At 41.7% G+C, this 20,836-nt stretch overlaps 1 protein-coding gene across 3 annotated transcripts in view; it reads left to right on the forward strand.

The window, feature by feature from the left end:
- SLC25A48 (solute carrier family 25 member 48) overlaps positions 1–20,836 on the forward strand; it is a 56,999-nt gene that overhangs the window by 1,362 nt on the left and 34,801 nt on the right. Inside the window, exons 2-5 of one of the 3 annotated variants that reach the window (XM_066591066.1) lie at positions 5,315–5,577; positions 6,403–6,446; positions 14,242–14,313; positions 16,379–16,631. In XM_066591066.1, the coding sequence (XP_066447163.1) occupies positions 5,532–5,577; positions 6,403–6,446; positions 14,242–14,313; positions 16,379–16,631 (415 nt within the window). In that variant the 5' untranslated portion in view covers positions 5,315–5,531. Of the gene's footprint in view, positions 1–5,146; positions 5,578–6,402; positions 6,447–14,241; positions 14,314–16,378; positions 16,632–20,836 lie in introns of those variants that run through there. The other 2 variants (XM_066591068.1, XM_066591067.1) reach the window with 2 other exon arrangements.

Here is a 20,836-nt window from a genome sequence, read left to right on the forward strand (position 1 = left end):
TTGGTGCAGATGCATACCAAAATCCACTACGTGTGATCATGTGAAAAATATAAATATAATGCATACAGAAAGTTTCACATTTTTTTCCCCATCATTCTGCATCCAATACCCCTTGTTGACAAAGTGGAAACAGAATAATAGAAATATTTGTAAATGTTTTAAAAACGACGAACTAACATTTTGCATTGACACAAGTATTCACACCCGGCACTCAGTACTTAGTTGAAGCACCTTTGACAGTGATTACAGCCTCCAGTCTATTTGGGTATGATGCCTCAAGGTTTGCACCTGGATCTGGGGATTTTCTGCCATTCTTCTTCATAGATCCTTTCAAGCCCTGTCAGGCTGGATGGGGGCCATATGTGGACAGCTATTTTCAGGTCTCTTCAGGGATGTTCGATTGGGTTCAAGTCAGGGCTCTGGTTGGGCCATTCAAGGACATTCACAGAGTTGCCCCCAAGCCACTCACTCCTGTGTTATATATAAACAGTACAAAATCTTAATCCCCAGTATTATGCCAAACAGCCAAGCTCCAAAGAGGGGAGTGCACAGAGAACAACACTAAGCTGGGTTCTCAGGAATGCAATATGGAAAAGACAATGTATATAGCTCCAGCACTTCTCATAAAGGAAGAAATCTTTATTAGACTATGTCCATAAAAAAGTAAAAACCCTCACATGTGAGAACAGGGACCTATGCATTTCAGGAAAAAAAGCCTTAATCATAGCATATAGCCTGTACAGAAGCAAATAATTTATAGGTAACAGGATGTGACATATCAAATGCACGACCACCTCTACTAATGAATAATTAATGAGGAAATGAAGCACATAAAAAAGAATATTAGTTATTCCAAACATCTTGCAAAAAATATGAAGGCCACTTTGCTCTTTGGATCTTTCAGTGCAGCAGAAATGTTTTTGCAGCCTTCTCCAGATCTGTGCCCCCACACAATCGTGTCTCTGAGTTCTATAAGCAGTTCTTTCCTCCTCATGGCTTAGTTTTGGCTCTGATATGCATTGTGAGCTGTGAGACTTTACATAGACAGGGGAGTGTCTTTTAAAATAATATCCAATCAACAGAATTTACTAAAGGTGGACTCCAATCAAGATGTAGAAACATCTCAAAGATAATTAAGAGAAATGGGAAGCTCCAAGAACTTGATTTCAAATGTCATACCAAGGGGTTTGTTCTGTTAAGGCTAAATGTTAGTTTTTCCTTTTGTTTAAAAAAAAGTTTTCTAACATTCTGTTTTCACTTTTATTCAAATTTATTTTTTAATTTGCACAAGACCACAAAATAATAAAATGTAAAAAAAGTGAAAAGGTCTCACGACTTTCTGAATGCTATAAATATAGCGTTACAAGGACAATTCAAACTGCTTTACTATTGAATTCAATGTATATGCAGTATATAGTGAGCTCTGAGTGGGCATGGCTTGGGCTGAAGTAACCCTTAGTATTCAGAGCAGAATCTAAAATCCAGTATATGATTTGTCAATTTTATTGCCATGTTTTAATCAACATTGGCAGAATGTCTGTACAAGTTACCCCCTGCTCAGAGTTTCCAGACATGTTGTGCTGCCCTGAAAACTGCAATCTATTCAAACAAATTTCAGCTTCAAATTAGAGGACTAGAAAAATTAGAGGACTTTTGGATGAATATACTAAACAATATGCAACCACTTGGTCTAAATGAAAACCTGCAAAATAGTTAAGCTTGTACAGAGAACACATTCTTCATGATGCATGGAATATTACATGTCTACATGCAAGCCTATATGTATACTTGTCACTTGGAATAAAGTTTTTATTCATGTGGCTGGAGCCTCTTATTATGGTGTCAAGTTTTGTCAAACATGATAAAAGGGCTGGTGTTTATATCCATCATGATCCTTGGGCCAATTCTCCATCCCTATGATTGGTAATAATGCATCTTCTCTGAAGAGGAGAGGACAGGTTCTCACTACCCACTAACAGAGGGGGCTTCACCAACCAAGGCTGGGTGGTGTCTCTTCAAGGGCCCATTGAAGCCCCATAAACAGCTTCCTTAGTATGTATGCCGTTGGCTTTGAGCTAAAAGAGGTCCTGCCTTGTCCTCTGATCATCCTGGCTGGCTGTATAGCTTTTCCCCACCAGCTCTATTGCATCTCTTCTTTCCACTGTGTCTTAGTGAACAGTGAGTGATACAGGTACCAGGATACGAAGTAGACAATTGTGTTATAACTAGAGATGAGCGAGCGTACACGGAAAAGCACTACTCGCTCGAGTAATTAGCTTTATCCGAGTATCGCTGTGCTCGGGTCTGAAGATTCGGGTGCCGGCACGGAGCGGGGAGCTGCAGGGGAGAGCGGGGAGGAACGGAGGGGAGATCTTTCTCTCCCTCTCTCCCGCCCGCTCTCCCTTGCTCCCCGCTGCGACTCACCTGTCAGCCGCAGCGGCACCCGAAACTTCAGGGACAAGCACAGCGATACTTGGATAAAGCAAATTACTCGAGCGAGTAGTGCTTTTCCGAGTACGCTCGCTCATCTCTAGTTCTAACAATTGAAATTTTTATTACAACTTATGAATAAGCTGCAAACAGTTATTAATTAAGATATCAATATTGCACAGCAGGAGTAGAACAAACTGTGCTTTCTTAGCAATCGGTAAACCAGTAATTTTGTGGCTTGTCAAACATAGTCCGTAGATAACCAGAAAAGTGTCTGCAACTAGCAAAGTATTTAAAGCAAAGTTCCCAATGGTCTCAGGCTAGTTTATAGTATTCTCAGTACCTCCACAGAAAGTTCAAGCCAAGCATTTCCTAGTATTCCACAAAATAGCATTATACGACCAGCCGGCCTGTGTAGGCGCTAACAGTCACTACATGTGTTCACACATTCGGCTTACCTCACTTATGACTTTTCCAAAGCTTGATAAAGGCGCTTTGAGCGCAGAAACGCGTTGCAAAAAAAGCCATTGGCAACTTTATTTTAAGTTTGCTGGATTTTCTGTTCATTCATTGTCTTTTTGCCTATTTTACCCCTGTTGGTGGGGATATTAAACGGTGTGGTATCATCATTTTGGAGCACAAGAGATTTTTTTACTTCTTTTACAATTCATTATCCTCCTTTGGGACTTGATCCATGATAAGCAAGTCCAGTGTCAAGCGTTCTGCTTGAAAAAGGCCAAAGCAGTGGCCGAAACGTCGCTGGTCTTCTTTTAATGGAGGAATAAAGGTTTGAAAGCTATTTTGAAAACTCATCTGATGCTGCCTGGTCTACGCTTTGTAATTCTGATGACTATGAGGTTGTGATCCGGACCTAACTGGGCTGCTGCATCCATTTGCTCCTCGCTGCTGGACTGGACTGTATCCATGTGAGTGCTGCAGTTGATTTTCTCTGTTTAAGCGTTCTCTTACTGTCACAGATGGTCATAACTTGGCAAACATATCTTGGTGACGGCCCCTGGTATAGCCTCTCTGCAGCATCCAGCCGTCTGCCAGCAGCGACTCTCTCTCAGTGCTCAAATACTGAGTATATTCTGGTGCCTCATGCACCCAACTTTCTTGAATCTAGCCCATCTTGTTCTTCACTCCACTCTTCTATGTCTCCGGAGTGGCGGGCTTATAACTGCTGATGTGGCCGCTCATTGGGTTGGCTGGAGAGGCTAGTCAAGTGAGAAGGGTAAGTCTAAAGAGGACTTGCCATGTCCTCTGATCTTCATGGCCAGCTGCATAGCATACACACACAAATACTCCCCCCCCCCCCCATGACCTAGGGTACCGTTACACTGAGCAACTATCATTCATCTAGTTGCTCAGAAAAGTCGCTGAAGTGTATAAATTACAGTATAAAGGTACATTTAGTTCCAGCATTTGTAATAATTCGAGTGAGCAGTCTCCTTCATTCATTGTTAAAAGAAAAGCAATATAATATCTCTATGGGATATTTATCACTTCTGACCTGTGGAGGGTACTTGAGCACTTTAACTGAATGAGTTACACATTTTGCGGCTTCCACACAGTTGTAGGGGAGCAACTATAAGTCTACAAATTGGTCATCTATAACAGTTGCATTAGCAGTTGAGAGACCCATGAATATTGTAGCAGTGAGTCACTATAAGTGTATCATGATTTTGAGTGAAATTACCCTTTATATATAGAAAACGTTTAGAGTTAAAACTACTTTTATTGTAGCCATAAAACAGAAGTGGCTTCATAAAAACATTTAATCCAGTTAATAAATGATGTTACAACCCAGCAAACACCTCTTGTCCAATTTCCTAATTTTACTTTAATATGTAAACTATAAACTAAAATGAGGGTTTAGCATCTGAGCAATGCTATAAATCAGTAAATCTATATTAGTCTAGGGTCATCTTTCTGTAACTGGTTACAAGTGTTTGTAATGAAAATGTAAAATGTCTTCCGCTCCTTTTATATAGGGAGCTTCGGGACTCCTATTCTCAGGATCAGTGGTGGTTCTGGCAATTGGAACTCCACCGATCAGAATGTTATCCCCTACCTGTGGATAGGGACTAACTGACAGGGTGTGGACAAAAATATGAAAATGCCTATGAAATGCATGGGATTTTAATCATTAGCACTGAGCTACCCTTTTGACCCCTGCTTGGCTGAGAGCTTTCCTGCCAAATTTGTGTTTACTTCACCTCTTGCCCTGCTCCAGGTAGTTTTGGCAGCCAGCTGGTAACAGCAGCAGAGTGGCTCAAAACCCTGACCAATGGAATCTTGTTCCTCGGGCAGATGCTCTCTTCTGCCCGGCAGCATCTGTGTCATATTACCTCCACTTAAAACCAGTCTTTACGTGTGTTATTTAAATATGATTTGTAATCCCACGTAACATAAGGCATGCATTTCATATGGTGTTTCCATATTTTTGTCCACCCCTTGTATGTAACTTAAATACAGGAATGATTAAATCCCAGTCATTGTGCTGTATATTATTTTGCTGCTTTAGGCCAATTTTTTATAATTTGACCCCCCCTCCGCTCAAGCAATCTTAAAATGCTGGCAATCTCATTCCGGAGCATGGCAGTACAATAAGCATCCAACTAGAAAAGGTTCATATATATATAGTTCTGTTCACACCTGCATTTGGCTTTTATTTCCAATTTAAAAAAAATTGTGTTGTTGCTTATATTGATTAGCACAATGTCGAAAAGAAGCTTCTGTTGCATTATATGGTGTTGGAGATAGAGAGTTCCAGATGTGGGGGGGAAGGTTGCCAAACCGATTCTTTGCCCCGGGTGAAAGAAAGCCTAGCTACGCCTATGCAATACCGCCACTCTCTAAGCTGTGTGTTATTATTCACTAGGAAAGGCTGACAATCATGAACTAGTACTGGCATTAGCATAAAGCAGATGACACAAATACTGCTTCATCTGCCAGGAGAACACATTTGTTTTGTACATTAAAACCTTTGGACTGGAAGAAAGCAAATACACATTTTCAAACGCTATGTAGTTGTCTCTGCAAAATAAGTACTACAGTATACCTGCACAAAAAAGGATCTACTGTTGCTAAAACGTGAAATGGGAAGAGTCCAACTAGAAGAATTTGTAGCAGGATACCTTGGAGGTAGGTGAAAATATGCTGTTTTTCTGTGATTTGCTTCAGGACTACTGCTGCATGAGTGAGCATAGAGCACAGCGAAGCAGACGGAAGCATTTACATATTCCTGACACTACATGTAATTCTAGAACTCGGAGAAACTTCAGTAACTTTCAAAACATTACTAAAAGGTTTAAAGGAGATATTAAGAACTGAATAGGGACAAGTAGCTTCAGCGTAGAGGGTGGATACATTTTGTAATGTTTGCTACATGTCCATTTAACCACAATCTTGTGGACAAAACTGTGTTGATGTCTGTCTATTGGCAGAAGCAGTATCAGGGGTAATCAGCTCACCTGTCAGCTGTTCTAGCTCGGAGTAACTTTGGAGTTTTTAGGTTGCCATAGTAAAATATAAGCAAAACGTCCAGCATGGAATTCTCCTAAAACTTCATCAAGTTTTTATTTGTAATCCAAAAAATAAAATATCACATATAAAAGATATGCCCCTGGAATGTTACTACCCTACACATTTTACATATGCTTTATACTCATTATATGAGGAAGGAACATATCTAAAACAATGGTATTGAGAAGCTACAATGTTTTGAGTAGGAAATATCTCCCTAAAGCGATACTGTACAGAGGCACCATAAGGCAGTACAAGCAGTGCCTACAGTACTATCACACATATATCTATATGCTTCCATATAGGCTCATAAAACATGCGAATAAGTGCTAAAACGTAGAACTATTGCTCTATCCAGAATCGCCCTCTACTTGTTATTGCCCACTCCTGAACAGCCCCCTACTTTTGAAACCAGTGAGTACTAAATATTTCTATCTCTTATAGGGGCTTCTAGTGTTATTGTGGGACACCCCTTGGATACTGTAAAGGTATTTGAATTATGCTTTATATGTACAGTATTTTAATGCTGCTTTTAATTATATAATCAGTCCCCTTGTGTTGCAAAAAGGAGTTTGCAAACTACAAACATATTTAGAAACGCGACGAATAAACATACATTGGTAAAGAACATACAAAATGAGTTCTTTGTATCAACTAGTACAACTAAAGGCGTATCCTGTACCATCCAATCAGGGTACTGCTTTCATTTAATTGGTATGGGAGGTATCTCTGCTGTCTATGACCACCTATATTCATAAATATTAGTTTAAGAGGGATCATCCCAGTGAACCAGAACCAGACATTGCACTTATTTGCACTAATTGCAGATTTTCTGGTACTATAAGGGAGTAGATCACAGCAGTGCTATCTTCTTGTATAACCTCACACCAGTTACATACTGTTGTTCAATCAGTTCAATCATCTCAGTTCAGTTATACAAATGAACATTTGGTTTCTATCTGTAGGGGCAGATAGGCTATGGGTGGCGGAGGAATACATGGCACAGTAAAGTTTAATGTTTAACTATTTTATTTATGCAGTTTTAATTGCATAGATTGCAGCTTATAGGGGTTGTTCAGTTGCAAACTATTAATGGATCTATCCATAAGGGTACCTTTACACGTAGCGATAAATTGTTTGCTGGACAAATAATGGCACAGTTTGCTCAGACGGTCAGTTTAAACACAAAGATAACTTGCTTAATGTTTTTTTACAGGATTGTTCAGTCATTCAATTCTCTGTAGCAGTGAATAAGAATGACTGAATGATCAGTGTTTAAACCAAACGATTATCGAACGAGTTGGCTGACCGGGTGCTTTTACACCGTAGGAATATGCCCATCTGATCTGATGCATCAGATCGTAGCGTATATTGGCCAGCAGTGAAAACAGCGGCTGATATATGCTCGTGTGAATAAAGCCTCATTTATACTTCTCTCCTCTCCTGGCAATGTCTGTTCCTCTGTTTGCTGTATGTATTATGCTGTACTGTTTATTCGTGTAATCATATACTTGCTATGCATAGGTCACAAGATTATAAAAAGAGCTTGCAACTGTTTCTTCTAGGAGGTCTGTAAGCAGGGTAGTCTGCTGATTTTATTTATTTTTTGTACCTACATTTTTGAACATAAGAATGTTATACAATAATAATTCAATGTTACAATTAGAGATGAGCGAGCACCAAAATGCTCGGGTGCTCGTTACTCGGGACGAAATTTTCGCAATGCTCGAGGGTTCGTTTCGAGTAACGAACCCCATTGAAGTCAATGGGCGACCCGAGCATTTTTGTATATCGCCGATGCTCGCTAAGGTTTTCGTTTGTGAAAATCTGGGCAATTCAAGAAAGTGATGGGAACGACACAGCAACGGATAGGGCAGGCGAGGGGCAACATGTTGGGCTGCATCTCAAGTTCCCAGGTCCCACTATTAAGCTACAATAGCGGCAAGAGTGCCCCCCCCCCCTGTCAGCGTAAAGATCGTTCTCCTCTGCCATAGCTGTAACAGCTGTGGCAGAGAAGAACGATGTTTGCCCATTGAATTCAATGGAGCCAGCAATACAGCAGGTTCCACTGAAAGCAATGGGCTGCCGGCGATCGCAGGATGAATTGTCGGGAAGGGCTTAAATATATAAGCCCTTCCCTGCAATTCATCCAGAAATGTGTTACAATAAAAATATATACCGGCGTATAAGGCGACGGGGCGTATAAGACGACCCCCCAACTGTCACCTTATACGCCGGGAATACAGTGGAGCAAAGAATAAAAATCATTACTCACTTCTTCTGACGTTCTGCGGTGCTGCTGCAGGCTGTCGCTCCCTCCTGGTTCCCGGCAGAGCATTGCTTTCTGGACGCAGGGCTTGAAATCCCCGCCTCCAGAAACACAGCCAATCACAGCCATTCAATGACGTCATTGTCATTGGCTGTGATTGACTGAAGGCACGTGTGTTTCTGGAGGCTGGGATTTAAAGCCCTTCGTAGAGAAATCAATGCTCTGCCGGGAACCAGGAGGGAGCGACAGCCTGCAGCAGCACCGCAGAACGTCAGAAGAAGTGAGTAATGATTTTTATTCTTTGCTCCACTGTATTGCCGGCGTATAAGGTGACAGTTGGGGGGTCGTCTTATACGCCCCGTCGCCTTATACGCCGGTATATATTTTTATTGTAACACATTTCTGGATGAATTGCTGTATTGCTGGCTCCATTGAATTCAATGGGCAAACATCGTTCTTCTCTGCCACAGCTGTTACAGCTGTGGCAGAGAAGAATGATTTGTCTTCTATATGTTCTCAATCGGGTCGGCGCTGCTGCCGCCGGCCCCATTGAGCGCATATAGAGAAGAGAACAGAAATCGCAGATCGCACATAGGTGCGATCTGCGATTTCTATGGCCTTAAGAAGGACCGTTGGGGTTCTTGAAACCTAAAATACTCCTAACACTCTCCCTATAGCAGCTCCGTCACCAACAGCACTTTCCCTGAACTAATGTCAGAATGCATCTGTGGCGAGCCGCGGGAGGGGCAGATTTTAATACTCGGGTGACACCTAATCTCGCCAGCCACTCACTGCAGGGGGGTGGTATAGGGCTTGAACGTTGCAGGGGGAAGTTGTAATGCCTTCCCTGTCTTTCTATTGGCCAGAAAAGCGCGCAAATTTCTCAGGGAAGAAAATGAAAGTAACCCGAACACCGCGTGGTGCTCGTTACGAGTAACGAGCATCTCGAACACCCTAATACTCGAACGAGTATCAAGCTCGGACGAGTATGCTCGCTCATCTCTAGTTACAATAATAAAGAGTATCATAATGTCAATATTGTATATACATTTCCATCAAAATGCTCTTAAAATATTTTAACTTTATTCAACTTCTAGGGGGAAGGGGGTTGGGAGAGGGTAGAAGGAGGGGGCACAGGAGAGTGGGGGGGTAGGGAGGATTGGGATTCCGGGTGAGACTCCTACTCAAGGAAAGATGATTTGCCCAGACACACTACTTGGTTGCTAGTGATCTCCAGCATAAGAGGCCTAGGGATGAGTCCCAACAATAAAGGGGGGATGCTCAAATCATATTATTGGTCAACGTCTATGGGTCGAGAACAAATCTGCCAGGGATTCCACATGGTATTGAATTTTCCATGTGTTCTTGAAGCCCAGCTTTGGATTTCATTCACCTTAGCTATCCATTGGGTGACCAATGAAGGGGGATCAATAATAATAATAATCTTTATTTGTATAGCACTGACTTATTGCACAGCGCTGTCAAGCATGGGAGAAACACAGATAATACAACAATTACATGTGATATACAATCAGTTTGAAATAAACAGGGTAGGTGTGATAACAGGAGGTACAAGAATGGGGGGGCTTGAAGCATGGGGGAACACAGGCAATATGAGAATTACATGTGGAAATCAATTAGAAAGCAAATGGAATGGGGGTGGTAAGGAGGTTCAGGGGTAGAGGTCGTGTGCGATAGGCAGGGTGGAAGGTGTGGGGAGCCATAGGGAGGGGCAGGGGGACTACATCAGGGGTTTGGTGTGCCTCCCTGAAGAGGTGAGTTTTTAAGGCGCATCTGAAATTTCGTGCATTGGGAGTTGTCCGGATGCCTTGGGGTAGAGCATTCCAGAGGATCGGTGTTGCTCTGGTGAAGTCCTGTAGATGAGCATGTGAGATTCATATTAGAGGGGTGTTTAGTCCAAGTGTGTTAGCGGATCATAGTGTGAGAGCTGGGTGGTGTATAGAGAGGAGCGAGGCGATGTACGGTGGTGCGGCACCATGGAGAGCTTTGTGGGTGAGGGTGAGGAGTTTAAATTTAGTTCTGCAGTGGATGGGCAGCCAGTGAAGTGACTGGCATAGTGCAGAGGCATCTGAGAAATGGCTGGATAAAAAAATGAGCCTAGCTGCCGCATTTAGTATGCATTGGAGTGGAGCGAGTCTGGTGCGGGAAGGCCAATGAATAGCAAGTTGCAGTAGTCAAGTCGGGCGTGGATGAGGGTGGCCATGAGTGTCTTTAGCGTTTCCATGGTGAGGAACAGCCGGATTTTAGCAATATTTCTGAGGTGCATGTGGCATGTTTAGCCACCATTATGAGGTGGGTAATTAGGTTAGACCTTGAAGGTTTACACTCAGGTGAAGGTCTGGACAAGATCACACTATCTAAATGTACTTCCAGCTATATTTTTTATTGTTTTTTTCCATTTGATCCCAAAATGATCTCAACACTGAATATGTCCACCAGATGTGAATCAGGGATCCCACATGTTCACCGCAGCGCCAGCATAAATTAGTTTCAGAGAGTTTATAGGTAAATAACTACTCAGGTGATTTGTACTATTTGTAAGTAATTTATAGTGGTTTTCTTGAAGTCTGACGCATTTAAATGACCATGTGAGGAGCCTAAAATCACTTTCACTTCTCTATTAGATAGTTTGATATTAAGCTCCTTTTCCCATGAAGCAATGAACGCTGGTCTGGGTACCGTCTGTGATGTGATAAATTTCTTTTTAACAAGAGATAACTTTCTACTGGAATTGCAGCAAGCTAAAATAATACGTTCAAGCTCAGAGGATGGGCGAGAGGAAAGGAGCCCTTTAATAAAGTGCTTGAGACTTTTGGTTAGGTGGAGATTTAGTAGGGCGTTGGGAGGGGAGATTTCTGCTTGAGATAACAGATTCTGTAGTAATTGCCTGCTCTCTCTTTTCCCAGATCTGTAAATATGGTTGATGCCATGTTTCTGAGCCCATCCGAAGCATGTGATTCACGGAATCCTTTAATTTTGATATTTCGCCTCCGACTCCTATTCTCTTGATCCTCTATTAATACCACTGTTCTATCGATTTGGTCTCTTTGCCTTATTATGCGGTCTAATAGATCATTGGTTTGAGAGATGATATTTGAGTATCAATTCTCCAGCACCCCCACTCTGTCGCCTATGGGCTATATTTCTGTTTTATATCGTTTAGCTCTGAGAGGACAGGTCGTATTGCTTGTGCAAGAGCCTTTTTAAGGAATTCTTTGGATATGCTTGATCTCTGAGCATTACTTCGCTCCATTTCCGTATCACTGTCTAAGTCTGAGTCTGCGGGAACGTCTCTCTCGTTTGTAAGTGACATATTCTTTTTGAAGGCTCCTGCTGGAGAGTGGGCAGGCCTCTTTTTTTAAGAAGTGTTGCTTGTCAGCTTGATTTTTAGTAGCTGATTGTTATCCAAAGACTGGGTTAGCTTTTTCTTTTCCTAATTTGACTATCATCTTACTTGAAATCTACTGTAACCACTGCGTAGGGCATAAGTATGTTGTGTCCAGAGCATAATATCGATGTAACCCAAGTCACTTCTAAGAATTACTGTTTCTAATAGAATGGACTTAGGTCTCTGTGTGAATTAGTTCTTTGTATTCCCGTATGGCGTATTTTGAGGAATAATTTTCTAAGTATGTTCAAGCAGGAGGGGAACGGGGTATGGGGGTTTGTGACCAGTCACCAGCCAGGGGGACAGTTCTCTTGCCAATTTAGGTGAAGTCAGGCCTCAATGAGTAGTTTAATTATGTCTACCGTTTGTGAAGATATTTGTAAATTGGGTACTGGAAAGTGTATTTAAGTTGAATCAGGCTTGATTAGAAATTAGGTACTGTCTCTACACTGCCAATTTGCAGCTGCTAGATAGTAATGATTGAGCACAGTGAGGTGGACTTAGGCTGCAGCCTCAGAGTTTTTGTGTCAGGCTTCCCTCTTCTGTGCTATAGATCCTGCTTCTCTGGAGCTAGAGTGGAGTCTTGGGTACTAGGGCAGAGGGGGTTAACTTGCTGGGTCTCCAGCCCTCGCTTCGCTGTGTGCAGCTCTGAGGTGATTCCCTCCCCATTGTTATTTTCAGCAAGCGAATAGCCACTGCAGCGTCTGACCCCTTCGCCTTAGTGGACAAGTTCAGTGGGTTTTGGGATCCCGGGCAGGATGCACGGCGCTCCACTGGCAGATGTAATTACCGCTAGTCCTCTGTCTCTGTCACACCGCTCGGAGACTGGAAGTGTCAGCTCGCCGGGCCAGGCGGCTAGGAAAGCCCGCAGCTTCAGATGGCGAGTAGACTGCAACTCTCTGGGACTGCCTCAGGGCACCAGCAGTCTCTCTGCTCGTTTCTCTCCTCACCAACTACCTCAGGCAGCTGCTGATTGCAGTCAGATGTCAATCAGATATTGAAAATAGGGATTATTTGTGTGGGTCCCTAGGAGATGATCCACCTTGCGTCTTCTCTCCTCTGGTGCTAGGCCACACCCCACTGATTTTAGATGGTCTGGTCTGGAATCTAATTTTTATTGGGCTTGAGTCTGTATATTTTAGGAAGTCTGGTTTGGGGTTAGTCATTTTTTGGAGGTCTTGTCTGTAAATTTCATCCGGATGCAGTCTGGGGTGTGTAATTTTAGCAGGTCTAGTCTGGAGTCTAGAGTCTTTGGGGGCTCTGTATACATTGCACTTCTGGTACACATGGGTAGCTTGACTGAGTGTCTTCTATGCTCCCAGGTTGCCCATGTCATAATAGTGTTCTTGTCAAAACCAGATATCTTAGGAGAAATGACATAGATCTAGTGACACGCAGGTGACAATGTCTGGTTTGAGGCAGCCATAATGTGAGCACATTGTAGCATTTGCATTACAACCACAATATCCAGACCTCCTTCTTTCTTCTGAACCAAATTTAGAACATCATAGCGTTGTAAAGCAAACATGATTGCTGAAGTGCAACAATTGAAGTATTAAAGGGACAAATCAAAATTATATTTTAGCAGAGTGATACTGTACTACTACTGAATGTTTTAGTGTTAAGATATTTAACCCTTCACTGCATGAATTTCCAAAAAACATGACACAAATTATATTCTATATAATCTGCAATTGACCAACTATAACATCTAGTGGCTGCTCTGAGAACCATGTAGTAATACCATGGAGGGTCTCATATATGTTACACCATGCAGTAGAGAGGCAGAACCATTCCGTTTAGGAAATATATGGAAATATGTGTAGTGTATCATATTTGATACAAAATGCAGTGAAGGGTTAAAGGGGTTGTCCAGTTATAAATCTACTTTTTAAAATTAGAGCTAAATGCCTTAAAATAATAAAACAAATAGTACTTACCTGTCCTCAGCCCCAGCAATCCAGTGCTGTAGACCCACAATGTTCCCTTACAATGGAAGTCAGGTGACCACTGCCTGCCAATCAGAGGCTACAGCTTCGCCTCCCATTCTTCTGTCATCAGTGCTCACATCCTGGGCTCCATGATGCCAAGAGCTCAGAACAGTGACGCTGCAGCTTTTGATTGGTAAGCAGCAGGCACCTGACTTTTGCTGTCAACAGAGACCTGGAAAATTGCAGCGCAGTAGCGCTGGATTGCCAGGGTTGAGGACGGGTAAGTACTGTTTGCTTTTTTGTTTCAAGCAATTTGGCTCTAATTTAAAAAAAAAAGAATTTGTAACCCAATATCCCCTTTAAGGCTCTATTCACTTCAGCTTCATAACTTTAATTCTTAATAGAGACAGCTTTGATGAATACTTTTTGAAATGGATCCTAAGGAAAACTAACAGATCCAATTGAAATACTATGGGTCCTTCAGGTTTCCATCTTTTACAGCAGAAGTAGTGCTGCCAAAAAGAAATAGAAATCTGACTGAACAGAGATGAGCACTAATGTGAATACAACTTAGGACTGTCTTCTAAGAGCAAACAGTGGCTTATATATACTGTAAGAACCAGAGATGAGCCATGGATGAGAGCACAATAACCCCTAATCCACTATTTTCACAGGCCCGATTACAAGCTGGCCAAGGATATGGATCTACATTTAACTGTATTTTCACAATTTACAGAAATGAAAATGTGAGTAAGATCGGAAAATTATAACAATATATGTTTAACAAATATCAGCTAAAGCAATAAAAAGGGAAATTATTGTCACTAGCCTTTTGTTTTTGTCTGCTCCTTCCCTGTTCATACTGTATCTGCTTAGTCTTCTTTAATAATTCAGCTTTGTTCTGCTTGGTTTTCTTGTCTTTGAGTCCTAGTGTCCTCTCCTTGTTGTCATGGACAGCGGTGTCTGGTGTGAGGGTCAGTACCATGGATAGATAAAGACTTAGGGAAAGCTAGCATTAGGGTCAGGGTTTGTTAAGGTTATTTTTCTTCCCATTACCCATCTACTCCATTATCTGAGTATCATCTTCATCCAATTACCATCACCATTCTATTCACGTCATCTTTTGGTGAGTTCATAGTTGGTGCTGATATGATCTTCAAATATTTGTTCCTTCAACTGTATGGTTGTTACATAATTTTCCTCTACTGTAAGTTTTGGGTTTATCTGACTATCAGGAGACATCATTAGTATCCAGAAAGGTCAACTGTCATCTAGTTTCCAGCCAGAGTTACACTTGCATGGAGATCAAGTCCAAAACCTTTATTAAAGTAATATTGCAAGATGCATGTAACAAGTTAGTAGAGATCGGTTATTGATCCAGAGATTGCTCTGCTATTCTGAGGGTTGGAGGTTCATGTGCCTTAAGTGCTAGTGTGAAGAGAGAAGGTGAGGAGACTTATAAGGCCATCCATGCTCCTCTGGGTAATATGCAAATAGGGAAGATGGACCATTACCTCTGCAGCGCCACCTATTGGATGGCAGAATTCCTTCAAATCAATGCTTGACCCTTTATACAGGTCTGTAGAGCAATGTTTGGGAATTGAAAACCAAGACAGAATCTGGATGTGTTACTGATAGCATTCAGGGATTCTTCACACAAATGGACACATGGGCAAATTGGAAGGCACAAATTTGCACACAAATCAGACAATAGAAACCATTGATTTCAATGCATTCGTCCTAAACCTCCATTTTTGTGCGTGCATTTCATGTGCGTTGGAAAAAAAACACACCATGCTCTATTTTAGTGCACATTTGCACACCAAAGGTTCCCTGGGAAAGTCTATGAGAGGTGCGCAAATGCAAAATCAATACGCTGTGCAATTCCGTGAAAAAATAACACATCTGTACCTCAGTAGGCTAAATAGCCTCTTTAATCATGGCGAGAGTGTGTCCCGAGCCCATGTGAACACGCCCTGTGAACACAAAAAGTATAATAAAATGCGCCGGTATGCACGCAAATGCACCTCATAAATAGCACAAATGCATTGCGTTGAAGAATCCCTCAGAGTGAATAAACCAAAAAGGGCTCATACACACGGGCATAAGTTTGATGGACAAATACGCAGTGAATATGCTGGCCAATTCACTTCTATGGTCTACTTTGTTATATGCACCAAAATAGGACACACTGCATATTTTTTCACACAGCTAAAAATCATGTGAAAAATACGCACACGTGAATAAACCCAACTAAGTCACCAAAAATATATATATGCATTAGTAACCCCAACTCACGGAAAAGCAACAAGTGCTCATAGGTAATGCCTATCGGAGATGAACCAAGTCCTCAGATATCTGTATCATGTAAGTGCTAAAGACAGAAGAAAGAAAACAGACACGGGGACTCCCAGACTGAAGTCAAATCTTTATTGGTAATCAATGCCCAACATATTTTTGGGAGAACTGCTTCATTGTTCTGCACATCTGATGAAGGGGTTGTCCTCGAAACGTGTTATGGTTAGACGCTGATTACCAATATAAATTTGACTTCACTTCAGTTTTTGAGAGCTCATGACTGGTCTTTTCTTTAGTCTTTAGACCTGTTGTGTAATGACCTTGTAAGGCTGATGTGTGACCTTTCGGAATATCATGGACAACTTATTTAATTGTACAACAACTGCTTGGGTAAAACGCTAATTTGTATTAGAATTATACATTCTTGTTTGACTTATTTTTAAATTGTGCCTACTTTTTACCACTTTACACTTGTTCCTAATTATTCAAATTACTTGCATTTTCTTCTGCCAGATTGCCGGATTCTTTAAAGGATTGTCCTTCCCTTTGGCTAGTATTGCAATTTACAACTCGGTAGTGTTTGGCATCTTCAGCCATGCCCACAGATTTATTAGTCAATATCGAAATACAAGCCAAAGACATCCTCCTGACCTTATAGACTTGACTTTTGCAAGCATGTTAGCTGGATGTGTTTCGGTGGGGATTGGTGGGCCTGTTGACCTGGTGAAGATAAAACTGCAAATGCAAACCCAATCTGCTACCTCAGGTAGGAAATGCATTTTTGCATGTTTTATTATAATAGTTAGCTTTACTAACCTGTATATCACTGCACAGATGATTTTATTGATTTTCAAGGAAAAATGATTTTTAGGTTTGTATCAATGTAGCTGCACAACGTGCACTGTGATGTTGGCTGCTTTATGCATTTCCTCTTTCAAGACATGCTTTCAAACCTTGATACATTACCAATCTTTCTATCAATACGTTGCTAGAGCAGAATTGGAATTGGAGTAACCTCAATTCATATGAATGGTTCCCAACAATATGTTATCACTGGGGGTAGAGGCCAAATGTACATTTCATCTGCTGATGCTCAGTATACTGGCTCCCAATCTGGCTGATAGAGGGGGATCATGCACGGGCCCATTCTCTGATACATTTCCCTCACATCTTCATTGACCATATATTACCATTAATAAATTACATTTGTGATTGTAAACAGCATAAAACATACTACCGTATATACAACTAAACAAAACTGTCTATGTAGTAGAATGACACTTCTGTAGTAGTGATATACAGTAAAAGCTTTCCTGTAAAGATAATGTCCACCAGCAGAGGGCAGTAGGAACATTGCAGAATATAGAATAAGAAAGTCCCTTAGTAAAATGTAAGAGAGACCAAGTAATCTTCTAGATATGATACCTTTTCATGGCTAGCAAAAAGACATGATGTCATAGAAGGCTTTCAATTTTAGGCTTAGGGTTCTTCTTCAGGCTTAATGGAATAGATTCAAAGAACTATATATATATATATATATATATATATATATATATATATATATATAATGTTTGTTACTGTGTTAGAGCAAAATGTGATTGTTGTAGATATGATACCAACGCAGGGTTCTTCTTCAGGCTTAAATCACTTAAACCTGAAGAAGAACTCGGAAGCTCGCATTAACATCATGTATTTTTGGTAGCCATTAAAAGGTATCATACCTACAAGATTAGGTGGCTTCTCTTGCTGGGAACAATCACATTATATAGATATATGAAAAGGCACAGACATGGTGTAATTAATTTGCACTTCAAACAACACCAGACAGGATGAAAAGAGGAGTAAGTACTTAATTAGTCTATTGATAAGGAGTGTGAAAGTTTATGGTCTCTGAATTAGTGTTAGGGGTCACCAGGCTAGAATGTTATGTCTGGTATAGATTTCTCATATTCTCCAATATTCTCCAATGATGCATGAAGCCACTTGCAGTGTCGATTCCTGTTTTGAGATTGTCAAAGATGGTTATTAAGTTATACTCCGAAATTCTTAAATGACATTGAGATTTTTAAATCAGGGCTACCATCCTACCTCAATTGATGACCAAATCACCAGAGCCTCCAGGATACTCAGAAATCAACTGCTCCAATACACGAAGAAGGAAGACCTGTCTGCTGCATTTGACACTGTCGACCATGACCTCCTTCTCCCTATGCTCTGCCTCCAATACCATCTTTACGCTGACGACGCCCAACTATACACCTCCTCTTGTGACATCTCTGAACCATTCCTCCAAAATATCACCGACTGTCTGTCCGCTGTCTCTATGACTATGTCCTCCCCTTTTTCTCAAACTTAATCTCTCTAAAACTGACCTCCTCGTCTTTCCACCTTCCAACCAACCTCCCCTCAGCATCTCCATTCCAGTGTCTGGCACCATCATAACCCCCAAACAGCATGTCCGTTGCCTTGGGGGTCACACTGAACTTTGACCTCTTCTTTACCCTCCATATTCAATCTCTGGCCCAAACTTGCCACATCCACCACAGAAATATTGCTAAAATACAGCCGTTCCTCACCACGGAAACACTAAAGACACTTGAGGTCGTCCTCATCCACTCGCGACTTGACTACTGCAAAGTTCAGCAAAAAAGAGGTTTGCCTTCAGAGGTATGGAAAACTTTCGCCCTTATTAATAGTGCCTCCGCATTCAATAAAAAAAGGCGAAAGTTTTCCATACCTCTGAAGGCGAACCGCTTTTTTGCTGAACTTTTCATATGAATTTCATGGAGGACTGCACGACTTGCCAACAAGGTTGGATACACAGCCGAAGTATAACGATCGGGTGAAAACAAGAGAGGATGAGCACAAATGTTTTTTTGTCTTCAGCTCTTGACTTCTGCAACTCGCCACTCATCGGCCTCCCCTGCACCAGACTCGCTCCACTTCAATCCATACTAAATGTGACAGCTAGGCTCATTTTTCTATCCAGCCGTTACTCACATGCCAACACACTTTGCCAGTAAATGCATTGGCTGCCCATCCACTGCAGAACTAAATTTAAACTTCTCAAGCTCACCCACAAAGCTCTGCATGGCGCTGCGCCACCATACATCACTTCCCTCCTGTCAGTACACCACCCAGCCTGCTCGCTCCAATCCGCTAACACTCTCAGGCTAAATACTCCTGTAATACGAACCTCACATGCTCGCCTCCAGGACTTCACCAGAGCAGCGCCAATCCTCTGGAACACTCTACCCCAAGGCATCCGGACAATTCTCGATGCACGAAATTTCAGATGTGCCTTAAAAACGCACCTCTTCAGGGAAGTCTACCATATACCCTGGCCTAGTCCCCCACCCCTCCCTATGGCTCCCCACACCTTCCACCCTGCCTATCGCATATGACCTCTACCCCTGCACCTCCTTACCGCCCCACCCCGTTTGCCTTCAAATAACAGATTTCCACATAAAATTCCCCTATTGCCTGTGTTCCCATTGCCTCACTTTTCCCCACTCCATTTGTTTCAAACTGAACGTACCTTACATTGTAATTGTTGTGTTGTTTTGCATTTATTTACCTGAAAGCGCCTTTAGAATAAGTTGGCGCTATACAAAAAAAAAATTATTATTATTATTACTAAGGAACAACGCAAAACAACTCCATCATACCCTACACAAGGATAACCGTCTGAAAACCATATTTCTGGATCCTCCCCTTCTATGTTACAGGCAACCACCAAATTTGAGAAACTTTATAATCAGGAGTGCATTGCCCTCTGACACAAAAAAGGAACTTATCCCTGTAAGGTAAGGAGCTACAAGACCTGCTTACATATACTTACTGTGGACTGGATACAAATCCTCAACACACAGCAGGACTATAAGAACCTAGGGACATTCACATGTTCCATGTCCAATGTTGTGTACCTGGTCCACTGCAGTAAATGTACTGTTGGGGGCCTTTATGTTGGAGAAACAAGACAAAAAGTGAAAGACAGGATGATAAAAAGAAGGAAGAAAGGAAGGAAGGAAGGAAGGAAGGAAAGGAAGGAAGGAAGGAAGGAAGGAAGGAAGGAAGGAAGGGAAGGAAGGAAAAGAAAGGAAAGGAAAGGAAGGAAGGAAGGAAGGAAGGAAGGAAAAGAAAGGAAAGGAAAGGAAGGAAGGAAGGAAGGAAGGAAGGAAGGAAGGAAGGAAGGAAGGAAGGAAGGGAAGGAAGAAAGGAAAGGAAGGAAGGAAGGAAGGAAGGGAAAGGAAAGGAAAGGAAGGAAGGGAAGGAAGAAAGGAAAGAAGGAAGGAAGGAAAGGGAAGGAAGGAAGGAAAGGAAGGAAGGAAGAAAGGGAAGGAAGGAAGGAAAGAAAGAAAGGAAAAGAAAGGAAGGAAGAAAGGAAAGAAAGAAAGGAAAGAAAGAAAGAAAGAAAGAAAGGAAAAGAAAAGGAAGGAAGGGAAGGAAAGGATTACCTGTGACCAAGCACATTTCTAGCCACGGACACCTTTTGATGTACACCTTGTTCCATATCGAACGATTAAAACATTATACTGAAACCCTCTGGATGGTAAAACTCTTTCGTTGGCCTGCAGTTGTATTGGGAGGTCTCTAGGAATGAGACCTCCTCTGCTAGTAAGTGCTCCTCATCATGTATAGTGTACTTTACCCTACGAGCATCTGACCCTCCTATTTTTATCCTTCACTGCTTATATTAAAAGGCAACTTCAAATCTCAATGTCATAGAAGAAATTCGGAGTACAAGTTTATAAACATCTTGGGCAGTCTCAAGACAGGAATCAACATTGCAAGTGGTTTCATGCATCATTGGAGAATATGAGAAATCTACAGCAGAGATAACACACCAGCCTGGTGACCCCCTAACACCAATTTAGAGACCATACAACTTTCACATTCCTTATCAGAGGACTAATTACTTGCTTTTTTTTAGCCAATTAAAGGTATCATATCTACAAGATTACTTGGTTT

This window comes from Eleutherodactylus coqui, chromosome 2, assembly GCF_035609145.1.
Source record: "Eleutherodactylus coqui strain aEleCoq1 chromosome 2, aEleCoq1.hap1, whole genome shotgun sequence".
In the NCBI taxonomy this organism is placed as follows: Eukaryota; Metazoa; Chordata; class Amphibia; order Anura; family Eleutherodactylidae; genus Eleutherodactylus; species Eleutherodactylus coqui.